Source organism: Convolutriloba macropyga, chromosome 14 (assembly GCF_964194025.1).
Source record: "Convolutriloba macropyga chromosome 14, txConMacr16.3, whole genome shotgun sequence".
NCBI classification, from domain to species: domain Eukaryota; kingdom Metazoa; phylum Xenacoelomorpha; order Acoela; family Convolutidae; genus Convolutriloba; species Convolutriloba macropyga.
The window spans coordinates 41726272-41740925 of NC_134481.1; the positions used below are offsets into that span (position 1 = coordinate 41726272).

A 14654-nucleotide genomic window follows, 5' to 3' on the forward strand; every position below is an offset into this window, starting at 1 on the left:
AAGTCGAAGTTGTTCAAAATTGGTAGTTTTTGTTGCGAAGACTCAATTATGGCCAATTAATGCCGCATCTCAAACTGAGTAAGTAACCAGCTTTTGTTAGCTAAGTTGTCACTTGGGGCGTTTGTTATTAGAACTAAAAACACCACCCGCCAGGATTGTTCAATTGAGCTTGCTTGAATTTGATTTAAAAACTCGGTTTCAGTGCATTAGCATTGGACGTTGATTAGATCGTAGCCATATTTGCTTCGGGATAACTGATTAAAGAACCGAAACTTTCATTTTAATTAAAAGTCACTTTACAATTCAAAACACCTGCTTTTGTGTTCAGGAAATACAAAGCAGGTTTTTTTTCCTGTTTAGTACCAAAATTTAATTAATCATTTTCGATTAAAATCCCGGGCAAGGCCAAATTTCGAGTTATAAAATTTCGCATTTTTTCTCAGCTATATCATATTTTACTGCCATTTTCTCTAAAGTACTAAAAGTTCAATATTTCCTTATTTGTTAACTTTTATATTCAACATTTAAAAAGAGTAAGAATATTAATGAATTTTGTTTAAAAGCATCGCTCGCCATTTGGCTACCATAAGGTCGTACTAAATTTTGCTGCACGTTTTCCGCTTCATCGATTTATATTGGCTAAGTATAAATGGTAGTTTACGTGTTTATATTCGATTTATATCCTCAATTTTACCAACAAAAAACAGACCACTTTCCCAGAAAATGGTGAAAATTATAAAAAGATTTGAAGCATTTAATATTTGATGGATGAGCGCTGCAATTTTTTACTCGAAGTAATGGTTATTACCTGCGATTACAACTCTCGTGATCAAATGTTAAAAATTTTTTACATCTAACCTTTTAGTCTTGAGTTTTGTTTTTTCATACTGCCCATTTTTGTTGACTAAACTGCCACAATTGAGTTTGCGTTATTAGCAAAATTGAGCTCTGAATTCAATTTTTAACTGATAATTTTTTTCTTTAATCTGCGATACCTTCAATACTTGCCGAAAATCTCGGATAACGGATATTTCGTACGAACTTCGATTTTATTTCACTGTCAGTTTACGGAAAACTTTAAACGCAGAACCGCTGATTTTTTTTAATAAATTATTCATGGAAACAACACCTGCTTGAGCGAAAAAAAATTGATTGTCTCGGTTTTATTTCCACCTCGATTTGAAATTAACGCCTTTCACATAATTTCAGTTAAGTTCTTAAATTCGATTACCGATCAATTTCAGTAAAACTGAAAATGTCTACGCCCTCGACGGACCCTTTAACCCTGACCCAAACAGAATGGGAACACTTCAAACAAAACATGAACGACTTTTTTCTGATCGTCATTGCCATGTTAGTGTTTTTTATGCAAGCTGGCTTTGCGTTCCTCGAAGTCGGAGCTGTTAGGTCTAAAAACTCCACAAATATCCTTATGAAAAACATTCTCGATTCCGCGATTGGAAGTGTTATTTACTGGATATGTGGATACGCTTTTGCGTTCGGAGCGGAATCGAATGCCATAATTGGGTATAAAAATTTCTGTTTGATTGATTTGGATTCTAAATTATACAGTCATTACTTTTTTCACTTTGTATTTGCAGCTACGGCAGCGACTATCGTTTCCGGAGCAATGGCCGAACGGACCAAATTTATCGCTTATTTTATTTATAGTTTTGCTATTACTGGGTTTGTGTACCCAGTTGTTAGTCATTGGGCTTGGGACGCGAAAGGGTGGCTCGCGGCTGAATGTTGGTGGGAGGAAATTTCCTATCGAGACTTCGCGGGTAGTGGGGTTGTTCACATGGTGGGTGGGGCGGCAGGGCTAATGGGCACTTTGGCACTGGGTCCTCGTCTGGATCAATACGTTGACGGAAAACCACAAAGAGTTAAAGGTAAATCTATAACCAAAATGGCGGGGGGTCTAAATGAACCTCTCTAAATCGACCTTCAAAAATGATAAATTTACACTTTTTCAACAGTTGCGGTGAACCGTAAACGAAAAACACAAAAAAAGCTCTACGTGAGCACCTCAGAGTTACCAGTTTATCCCGCTGCTGCAAACGAAAAGACACGCGATCAGAAGAAAAATTGGTCAATAAAAAATTGGGATCTTCTCCGTTTGTGCCCCCCCCCCCCAGTTTTACAGAACACGTGACATTACATAAGAGAAGTCAAGTCAGGAATAAAATAGGTTTTTAAAAGTCGTGAGCAACTGTCGTTCAGATAAGAAATAAGTTTTCTTTGAGTCGTAAAAACAGACATATAAGAATCAATTAATTGTCAGAAGTATTGTTTGAGAGCAACAAAAAATAAAAGAAACCGGATAACGTCGGTCAAGTTGCTCTCAAACGACTGGCGGTGTTGTTGGCATTCGGTAGTCGCTACCATAGGATTAAGGAACCTATTTTTTCTGGATTAGTGAAGGGGGTGTGCTAGAAACAAGTACAGCAATGCAAACAATCAGAAAGTTCTCTTTATATAGTGAAATTACAAATTACGTTTATATAGAACAACTCGATGTTGGTGGAGGTGGGGGATCACAAATCTACAATTGTGATTTTTATTATTTGACTGCTTAACAGTTTCGGTGAATCGCGCGTGCTAGAGACCAGTAAGGCACTAAGAGAACTGCTGAACAACTTATTCTCCTCAGAATTCATCAGTTTTTCTTCAGACAAAACTCTCTGGTACAATAACTAACATAAGGCCGACGCGACTTAAAATTTCCAAAAAAATTGTTTGAGAGCAATTAATAAATTGTATACAGTCCAGCTTGTAAAGGTTGCACCCACTGTCTCCCGTTAATGTCGACATTGTAGACGAGATTGGGATTTGGAATTCAATACTGCAATCCGTTTCTTCACTATTCGAACACTGCAAGGTTCTAATTTACATACTGTAAACAAAAACAACCAACTAAGGTTGAACAAATTTCTCCCAAACGACTGGCAAACAATTAGGAAAGGGGTTTAGGCTTGAGAAACTTTCATTGTGCAAAAATCCGAAGACTGAGTGGTTCGAATTCGCGACCTCTCGGATAAAAATCTGGGACATCAACCAGAACTCTGCAAAGGCTAATTACAATACTTTCTCACCATCAGTTTCATTTTAGCAAGATAGTTTATTTCGGAATGCATGCAATTCAAATCAGTGCATTATGCGCCCCCAGTTACTGAGAACGTGACAATACATAGTAAATCACTCTAAAAAATGGCACGTCCGCTTGGGGGCGTAAAAAATTTGAGCCCACTAAGCTGCGGGCCAAAACAGAAAAGATCCCTAGGGGTGCAAATAATATGCGTGAACTAAGCTGGGGGCAAAAACGGAAAATATCCGAAAGTTTCATTAATCCATATTAGACTACAGCTTTTTGACGTCAGTTGACGTATTAACGGATTAGAAAAGGCCGAAGGCCGATACAAACAAAAAACGATTGCTAAAAGGCACAAATCTAAAAACATCAATTGATAAATTATTGAATAAATCATTTGTTCTACACCTTGTCATGTATAGAAAACATAAATTTATAGTAAATGTCTTATAAATTAATGTTTTTAGATTTCTGCAAATGACAAGGAGTTGAATAAGTGAATTATTCGTTAACTCAAATGTTCAAGGAACAACCATCCAACAAAAGACGTAGAGCCAAATTAACGGGAAAAAATTATACACCTATCTTATTAAAAATCAAGCAAACTAAAATTCTGGAAAAAAATTTGAAGAACTGTGTATAATAAAACTGTAAAACAAACAATGCACAGATTACACAGCTCATAGTAGAAGAAAATAAAATTTTCTGTTACTACTCCGCAAAATATTTACAAAAAGATGACAACCGCTTTCTAATCGAAATCTTCGGAGGGATATGTGGCGGTATGAGCAGTTTGAGGGGTACGGGAAGGAGAGGGAGGGAAAGAGAGGATAAATTTGGGGATTACGGGTATTTGGGTAGGTGGGGGAGCTGGAACGATAGGTGATTGGGTAGGTGTGTTGTGAATCTGAAGCGTTCTCTAAACATTAATATCAATGTCCCGAAACAGAAGTCAAGTCAGGATTGAACTAGGTTTTTAAAAGTCGTGAGCAACTGTCGTTCAGATAAGAAATAAGTTTTCTTTGAGTCGTAAAAACAGACATATAAGAGCCAATTATTTGACAAAAGTATTCTTTGAGAGCAACAAAAAAAAGTAACAGGATAACGTCGGTCAAGTTGCTCACAAATGACTGGCGGTGTTGTTGGCATTCGGTAGTCGCTACCTTAGGATTAGGGAACCTATTTTTTCTGGATTAGTGAAGGGGGTGTGCTAGAAACAAGTACAGCAATGCAAACAATCAGAAAGTTCTCTTTATATAGTGAAATTACAAATTACGTTTATATAGAACAACTCGATGTTGGTGGAGGTGGGGGATCACAAATCTACAATTGTGATTTTTATTATTTGACTGCTTAACAGTCTCGGTGAATCGCGCGTGCTAGAGACCAGTAAGGCACTAAGAGAACTGCTGAACAACTTATTCTCCTCAGAATTCATCAGTTTTTCTTCAGACAAAACTCTCTGGTACAATAACTAACACAATGCCGACGCGACTTATAATTTCCAAAAAATTTATTTGAGAGCAATCAATAAATTGTGTACAGTCCAGCTTGTAAAGGTTGCACCCACTCTCTCCCGTTAGTGTCGAAATTGTAGATGAGGTTGGGGTTTGGAATTCAATACTGCAATCCGTTTCTTCACTATTCGAACACTGCAAGGTTCTAATTTACATACTGTAAACAAAAACAACCAACTAAAGTTGAACAAATTTCTCCCAAACGACTGGCAAACAATTAGGAAAGGGGTTTAGGCTTGAGAAACTTTCATTGTGCAAAAATCCGAAGACTGAGTGGTTCGAATTCGCGACCTCTCGGATGGAAATCTGGGACTTCAACCAGAACTCTGCAAAGGCTAATTACAATACTTTCTCACCATCAGTTTCATTCTTAGCAAGATAGTTAATTTCGGAATGCAAGCAATTCAAATCAGTGCGTTATGCGCCCCCAGTTACTGAGAACGTGACATTACATAGTAAATCATTCTAGAAAAATGGCACGTCCGCTTGGTGGCGTAAAAAAAATAAGCCCACTAAGCTGCGGGCCAAAACAGAAGAGATCCCTGGGGGTGCAAATATTAGACTCCATATTAGACTACAGCTTTTAGACGTCAGTTGACGTATTAACGGATTAGAAAAGGCCGAAGGCCGATACAAACAAAAAACGATTGCTAAAAGGCACAAATCTAAAAACATAAATTGATAAATTATTGAATAAATCATTTGTTTTACACCTTGTCATGTATAGAAAACATAAATTTATAGTAAATGTCTTATAAATTAATGTTTTTAGATTTTTGCAAATGACAAGGAGTTGAATAAGTGAATTATTCGTTAACTCAATTGTTCAAGGAGCAACCATCCAACAAAAGACGTAGAGCCAAATTAACGGGAAAAAATTATACACCTATCTTATTAAAAATCAAGCAAACTAAAGTTCTGGAAAAAAAAATTTGAAGAATTGTGTATAATAAAACGGTAAAACAAACAATGCACAGATTACACAGCTCATAGTAGAAGAAAATAAAATTTTCTGTTACTACTCCGCAAAATATTTACAAAAAGATGACAACCGCTTTCTAATCGAAATCTTCGGAGGGATATGTGGCGGTATGAGCAGTTTGAGGGGTACGGGAAGGGGAGGGAGGGAAAGAGGGGATAAATTTGGGGAGAACGGGTATTTGGGTAGGTGGGGGAGCTGGAACGATAGGTGATTGGGTAGGTGTGTTGTGAATATGAAGCGTTCTCTAAACATTAATATCAATGTCCCGAAACAGAAGTCAAGTCAGGATTGAACTAGGTTTTTAAAAGTCGTGAGCAACTGTCGTTCAGATAAGAAATAATTTTTCTTTGAGTCGTAAAAACAGACATATAAGAACCAATTAATTGTCAGAAGTATTGTTTGAGAGCAACAAAAAATAAAAGAAACCGGATAACGTCGGTCAAGTTGCTCTCAAACGACTGGCGGTGTTGTTGGCATTCGGTAGTCGCTACCATAGGATTAAGGAACCTATTTTTTCTGGATTAGTGAAGGGGGTGTACTAGGAACAAGTACAGCAATGCAAACAATCAGAAAGTTCTCTTTATATTGTGAAATTACAAATTACGTTTATATAGAACAACTCGATGTTGGTGGAGGTGGGGGATCACAAATGTACAATTGTGATTTTTATTTTCTGACTGCTTAACAGTTTCGGTGAATCGCGCGTGCTAGAGACCAGTAAGGCACTAAGAAAACTGCCGAACAACTTAATCTCCTCGGAATTCATCAGTTTTTCTTTAGACAAAACTCTCTGGTACAATAACTAACACAAGGCCGACGCGACTTATAAATTCCAAAAAATTTGTTTGAGAGCAATCAATTAATTCTTTACAGTCCAGGTTGTAAAGGTTACACCCACTGTCTCCCGTTAGCGTCGACACTGTAGATGAGATTCGGGTTTGGAATTCAATACTGCAATCCGTTTCTTCACTATTCGAACACTGCAAGGTACTAATTTACATACTGTAAACAAAAAGAACCAACTAAACTTGGACAAATTTCTCCCAAACGACTGGCAAACAATTAGGAAAGGGCTTTAGGCTTGAGAAACTTTCATTGTGCAAAAATCCGAAGACTGAGTGGTTCGAATTCTCAACCTCTCGGATGACAATCTGGGACATCAACCAGAACTCTACAAAGGCTATGTAAAAAACACACTTATCATCAGTTTCATTTTTAGCAAGATAGTTTATTTCGGAATGCATGCAATTCAAATCAGTGCATTATGCGCCCCCAGTTACTGAGAACGTGACAATACATAGTAAATCATTCTAAAAAATTGCACGTCCGCTTGGGGGCGTAAAAAATATGAGCCCACTAAGCTGCGGGCCAAAACAGAAAAGATCCCTAGGGGTGCAAATAATATGCGTAAACTAAGCTGGGGGCAAAAACAGAAAATATCCGAAAGTTTCATTAATCCATATTAGACTACAGCTTTTTGACGTCAGTTGACGTATTAACGGATTAGAAAAGGCCGAAGGCCGATACAAACAAAAAACGATTGCTAAAAGGCACAAATCTAAAAACATCAATTGATAAATTATTGAATAAATCATTTGTTCTACACCTTGTCATATATAGAAAACATAAATTTATAGTAAATGTCTTATAACTTAATGTTTTTAGATTTCTGCAAATGACAAGGAGTTGAATAAGTGAATTATTCGTTAACTCAAATGTTCAAGGAACAACCATCCAACAAAAAACGTAGAGCCAAATTAACGGGAAAAAATTATACACCTATCTTATTAAAAATCAAGCAAACTAAAACTCTGGAAAAAAATTTGAAGAATTGTGTATAATAAAACTGTAAAACAAACAAGGCACAGATTACACAGCTCATAGTAGAAGAAAATAAAATTTTCTGTTACTACTCCGCAAAATATTTACAAAAAGATGAAAACCGCTTTCTAATCGAAATCTTCGGAGGGATATGTGGCGGTATGAGCAGTTTGAGGGGTACGGGAAGGAGAGGGAGGGAAAGAGAGGATAAATTTGGGGATTACGGGTATTTGGGTAGGTGGGGGAGCTGGAACGATAGGTGATTGGGTAGGTGTGTTGTGAATATGAAGCGTTCTCTAAACATTAATATCAATGTCCCGAAACAGAAGTCAAGTCAGGATTGAACTAGGTTTTTAGAAGTCGTGAGCAACTGTCGTTCAGATAAGAAATAAGTTTTCTTTGAGTCGTAAAAACAGACATATAAGAGCCAATTATTTGACAAAAGTATTCTTTGAGAGCAACAAAAAAAAGTAACCGGATAACGTCGGTCAAGTTGCTCACAAATGACTGGCGGTGTTGTTGGCATTCGGTAGTCGCTACCTTAGGATTAGCGAACCTATTTTTTCTGGATTAGTGAAGGGGGTGTGCTAGAAACAAGTACAGCAATGCAAACAATCAGAAAGTTCTCTTTATATAGTGAAATTACAAATTACGTTTATATAGAACAACTCGATGTTGGTGGAGGTGGGGGATCACAAATCTACAATTGTGATTTTTATTATTTGACTGCTTAACAGTTTCGGTGAATCGCGCGTGCTAGAGACCAGTAAGGCACTAAGAGAACTGCTGAACAACTTATTCTCCTCAGAATTCATCAGTTTTTCTTCAGACAAAACTCTCTGGTACAATAACTAACACAATGCCGACGCGACTTATAATTTCCAAAAAATTTATTTGAGAGCAATCAATAAATTGTATACAGTCCAGCTTGTAAAGGTTGCACCCACTCTCTCCCGTTAGTGTCGAAATTGTAGATGAGATTGGGGTTTGGAATTCAATACTGCAATTCGTTTCTTCACTATTCGAACACTGCAAGGTTCTAATTTACATGCTGTAAACAAAAACAACCAACTAAAGTTGAACAAATTTCTCCCAAACGACTGGCAAACAATTAGGAAAGGGGTTTAGGCTTGAGAAACTTTCATTGTGCAAAAATCCGAAGACTGAGTGGTTCGAATTTGCGACCTCTCGGATGAAAATCTGGGACATCAACCAGAACTCTGCAAAGGCTAATTACAATACTTTCTCACCATCAGTTTCATTTTTAGCAAGATAGTTAATTTCGGAATGCAAGCAATTCAAATCAGTGCGTTATGCGCCCCCAGTTACTGAGAACGTGACATTAAATAGTAAATCATTCTAGAAAAATGGCACGTCCGCTTGGTGGCGTAAAAAAAATAAGCCCACTAAGCTGCGGGCCAAAACAGAATAGATCCCTGGGGGTGCAAATATTAGACTCCATATTAGACTACAGCTTTTTGACGTCAGTTGACGTATTAACGGATTAGAAAAGGCCGAAGGCCGATACAAACAAAAAACGGTTGCTAAAAGGCACAAATCTAAAAACATAAATTGATAAATTATTGAATAAATCATTTGTTCTACACCTTGTCATGTATAGAAAACATAAATTTATAGTAAATGTCTTATAAATTAATGTTTTTAGATTTCTGCAAATGACAAGGAGTTGAATAAGTGAATTATTCGTTAACTCAATTGTTCAAGGAGCAACCATCCAACAAAAGACGTAGAGCCAAATTAACGGGAAAAAATTATACACCTATCTTATTAAAAATCAAGCAAACTAAAATTCTGGAAAAAAAAATTTGAAGAATTGTGTATAATAAAACGGTAAAACAAACAATGCACTGATTACACAGCTCATAGTAGAAGAAAATAAAATTTTCTGTTACTACTCCGCAAAATATTTACAAAAAGATGACAACCGCTTTCTAATCGAAATCTTCGGAGGGATATGTGGCGGTATGAGCAGTTTGAGGGGTACGGGAAGGGGAGGGAGGGAAAGAGAGGATAAATTTGGGGATTACGGGTATTTGGGTAGGTGGGGGAGCTGGAACGATAGGTGATTGGGTAGGTGTGTTGTGCATCTGAAGCGTTCTCTAAACATTAATATCAATGTCCCGAAACAGAAGTCAAGTCAGGATTGAACTAGGTTTTTAAAAGTCGTGAGCAACTGTCGTTCAGATAAGAAATAAGTTTTCTTTGAGTCGTAAAAACAGACATATAAGAACCAATTAATTGTCAGAAGTATTGTTTGAGAGCAACAAAAAATAAAAGAAACCGGATAACGTCGGTCAAGTTGCTCTCAAACGACTGGCGGTGTTGTTGGCATTCGGTAGTCGCTACCATAGGATTAAGGAACCTATTTTTTCTGGATTAGTGAAGGGGGTGTACTAGGAACAAGTACAGCAATGCAAACAATCAGAAAGTTCTCTTTATATTGTGAAATTACAAATTACGTTTATATAGAACAACTCGATGTTGGTGGAGGTGGGGGATCACAAATGTACAATTGTGATTTTTATTTTTTGACTGCTTAACAGTTTCGGTGAATCGCGCGTGCTAGAGACCAGTAAGGCACTAAGAAAACTGCCGAACAACTTAATCTCCTCGGAATTCATCAGTTTTTCTTTAGACAAAACTCTCTGGTACAATAACTAACACAAGGCCGACGCGACTTATAATTTCCAAAAAATTTGTTTGAGAGCAATCAATTAATTGTTTACAGTCCAGGTTGTAAAGGTTACACCCACTGTCTCCCGTTAGCGTCGACACTGTAGATGAGATGCGGGTTTGGAATTCAATACTGCAATCCGTTTCTTCACTATTCGAACACTGCAAGGTACTAATTTACATACTGTAAACAAAAAGAACCAACTAAACTTGGACAAATTTCTCCCAAACGACTGGCAAACAATTAGGAAAGGGCTTTAGGCTTGAGAAACTTTCATTGTGCAAAAATCCGAAGACTGAGTGGTTCGAATTCTCAACCTCTCGGATGAAAATCTTAGACATCAACCAGAACTCTACAAAGGCTATGTAAAAAACACACTTATCATCAGTTTCTTTTTTAGCAAGATAGTTTATTTCGGAATGCATGCAATTCAAATCAGTGCATTATGCGCCCCCAGTTACTGAGAACGTGACAATACATAGTAAATCATTCTAAAAAATGGCACGTCCGCTTGGGGGCGTAAAAAATATGAGCCCACTAAGCTGCGGGCCAAAACAGAAAAGATCCCTAGGGGTGCAAATAATATGCGTAAACTAAGCTGGGGGCAAAAACGGAAAATATTCGAAAGTTTCATTAATCCATATTAGACTACAGCTTTTTGACGTCAGTTGACGTATTAACGGATTAGAAAAGGCCGAAGGCCGATACAAACAAAAAACGATTGCTAAAAGGCACAAATCTAAAAACATCAATTGATAAATTATTGAATAAATCATTTGTTCTACACCTTGTCATGTATAGAAAACATAAATTTATAGTAAATGTCTTATAAATTAATGTTTTTAGATTTCTGCAAATGACAAGGAGTTGAATAACTGAATTATTCGTTACCTCAAATGTTCAAGGAAAAACCATCCAACAAAAGACGTAGAGCCAAATTAACGGGAAAAAATTATACACCTATCTTATTAAAAATCAAGCAAACTAAAATTCTGGAAAAAAATTTGAAGAATTGTGTATAATAAAACTGTAAAACAAACAATGCACAGATTACACAGCTCATAGTAGAAGAAAATAAAATTTTCTGATACTACTCCGCAAAATATTTACAAAAAGATGACAACCGCTTTCTAATCGAAATCTTCGGAGGGATATGTGGCGGTATGAGCAGTTTGAGGGGTACGGGAAGGGGAGGGAGGGAAAGAGAGGATAAATTTGGGGATTACGGGTATTTGGGTAGGTGGGGGAGCTGGAACGATAGGTGATTGGGTAGGTGTGTTGTGCATCTGAAGCGTTCTCTAAACATTAATATCAATGTCCCGAAACAGAAGTCAAGTCAGGATTGAACTAGGTTTTTAAAAGTCGTGAGCAACTGTCGTTCAGATAAGAAATAAGTTTTCTTTGAGTCGTAAAAACAGACATATAAGAACCAATTTTTTGTCACAATAATTGTTTGAAAGCAACAAAAAATGGAAATAACCGGATAACTTCGGTCAAGTTGCTCTCAAATGACTGGCGGTGTTTTTGGCATTCGGTAGACGCTACCTTAGGATTAGAAAACCTATTTGTTCTGAAATAGGGGAGGGGGCGTGCTAGGAACAAGTACGGCAGTCCGAACAATCCGAAAGTTCTCTTTATATAGTGAAATTATAAATTACGCAGATATAGAAAAACTCGACGTTGGTGGACTGCTGAACAACCTAATCTCCTCAGAACTAATCAGTTTTTCTTCAGACAAAACTCTCTGGTACAATAACTAACATAAGGCCGACGCGACTTAAAATTTCCAAAAAAATTGTTTGAGAGCAATTAATAAATTGTATACAGTCCAGCTTGTAAAGGTTGCACCCACTGTCTCCCGTTTATGTCGACATTGTAGACGAGATTGGGATTTGGAATTCAATACTGCAATCCATTTCTTCACTATTCGAACACTGCAAAGCACTAATTACATACTGTAAACAAAAACAACCAACTGAAGTCGGACAAATTTCTACCAAACGACTGGTAAACAATTAAAGAAAGGGTTTAGGCTGGAGAATCTTTAATTGTGTAAAAATCCGAAGATTGAGTGGTTCGAACCCGCAACCTCTCGAATGAAAATCTTGGACATCAACCACTCCTCTACAAGCGCTATGTACAATCCTCACTCACCATCAGTTTCATTTTTAGCAACATACTTGATTTTTGAATGCAGGCAAATCAAATCACTCAAAAAAATCAAACAATCAAGCGTGAAAAAATCACTCGCAGTGAAATCAAAAGAATGTTCTCGAAGAAAACGGTCAAGGGGTTATTTTGCATTAAAAAGACACATGTTTACAATAATTGCTTCAAATTTCGTTCGAGAGTAATTAACAATTTTTACATACTCCAAGTGCCGTAGATGCTCATAGAAGATGTTCGTTCTGCCTTAGCCCCTTCAGCGCGGTTTCTTGCTATTAGAACATTAGTATGTAAAGAGAAGCATGCTCGGGGTGAAGGTAGCTCAAAACAAACGTAAAGCTTTACGCTCACAAAATGGGGGGGGGGTTGCGGGCAGAAAGTGTTACTTGAAATGTAGCTTGTTTCATGTTCTCAACCTTGTTAGCACTCACTAGCTATTAGAAAAACCAAATTAACCATATGGATTTCAAAATGGCATTTTGGATCACCAAATTGGGCTACACTCAATCTAATGTCTGATTATATTTAGGTCACACAGTTCCAATGATGTCCCTGGGCGCGTTCATCCTCTTTTTCGGTTTCTTCGCTTTCAACGGTGGATCCCAAGCCAGCATCACCCAAGAAGGTGACGGAAGCGCTGTGGCAAACATCCTCAAAAACACTATTCTCTCCGGCTCCTGTGGTGGCTTAACAGTCGTGCTTGTATACTTCATTGTCAACCGAAAATTTACACTTCTCGGATGTATAAACGGAATGCTTACCGGCATGGTCGCTATTTGCGCTGGTTGCGATGTTATTGACGGGTGGGGTTCCATGGTTACTGGCTTCATCGGGGGTCTCGTTTTTGTCGGCTACAGCGAACTTCTGTTCAAACTCGGCGTGGATGACCCTTTAGACGCCTTTGCTGTCCATTACGGTGGCGGGTCTTGGGGTTTGTTCGCTGTATGTCTGTTAGCAAAGGATGAAGGCATACTTTATGGATTTGATAAGGCCTCTTTTAAACTGCTAACTTGGAATACGATTGGAGGTCTGGCAATAACGGCTTGGACGGTTCTACTAACTGGTCCAATGTTCTTCGCTTTGAAGTTCGCCGGGTTCCTCCGGGTGTCGGAGAACACTGAACGGCAGGGTCTGGACCTTAAGGAACACGGTGAATCTGCCTACCCAGCCGACGCTTACCTAAGCGATGAACTGTTCAAGGCTCTTCGATTCCATGGCAACTCAGCCATCACCGGCGATTTCGTCACAAATGCAAAACCAGAAAACCCTGGACAGCAAATAGAACTGGGATCTATTCGTAATGGTGTCACGCCTGGTCACATAAATCATGCTGCTGAACTAAATGACGAAATAGCTTCAAATCAGCAACAGCAACATGGTCCTTCAAATGGCACAGTTGAAACTGGAGAGGTCATTGATCGATACAGATACAAAAATGATGAAGGCTTTTTGTGATTTCAATCATTGCTTCTACTTACGTTATGTCCAAAATTTGAATGCTATGGTCTATTTTTGTAAATTAAATCATTCGCTAACTTTCAAAAGGTGTCTATATTTTCAATGATTATTTTTATTACAACGCAAGCGATCGTTGACAGCAAGCGATCGTTGACAGCAATTGGCTAAGGCAATTTTTCTGAAAAATAGTCTTCAATAAAAAAAATTACTACCAGGACGGCTAAATTAGTCATACTGGCCTCACAAAACGGTAGATTTGAGATGTCGGATCTCTAAAACTACCCCCCCCAGCCCCTTAAAAACACGTGTTTGTTCATAGCAAACCATTACGAGTTAATATATGACTTGAAACCTGGGGTTCCGAACAATATTCACCCACTTATTAAGTTGTATTGATTCGTCAACATTACAATTTCTATAGACTTTGACCAACTTTCGTTCCCCTGGCATCAATTGCATTATTTACCAATTAAATAACTAGTTTGCGCCCGATGAATTCTACAAAAATAAGACTATCTTTTCAGGATCTATTCTCCCCCCCCCCCCCCCCCCCCCACCCAGCTTAGTGAGCATAAATTTTTTATGACCCCAGGCGCACGTGCTATTTTCTTACATAGTAACACGCTATATAACAACATATAATTTGTAACTGGGGGTCACAAAAAACACTGGGGGGGGGGGGGGGGGGGGGACAGAATAGATCCCTTTTTCCGCCACTCTTGCCATATGAAGAGAAGGCGGAAAATTATAGTCTAATCAGCTGCATTATGGCTTAAGTTATGCAACTGTTGTAATCGCAACAGGAGTTTTTCGAAACATTATCGAATGGTTTTTATCGTCTCATTGGCCTCGGAGTTTGATTACTTGGGTCTTTCCCATTATATAGCCCCCCCCCCCCCCCCCCAGTTTAGTGTTCATTTAACC

The 14654-nt window shown here is 38.0% G+C and overlaps 1 protein-coding gene across 1 annotated transcript; it reads left to right on the plus strand.

Annotated features, from left to right (window-relative positions):
* Positions 1-266: 266 nt before the first annotated feature.
* Positions 267-14191, plus strand: LOC142352791 (putative ammonium transporter 1). The gene is made up of 2 exons (XM_075404899.1): positions 267-1892; positions 12802-14191. Exons 1-2 carry the CDS (start codon positions 1256-1258, stop codon positions 13725-13727), a joined length of 1563 nt encoding a protein of 520 aa, XP_075261014.1. The 5' UTR covers positions 267-1255; the 3' UTR covers positions 13728-14191.
* Positions 14192-14654: the final 463 nt, after the last annotated feature.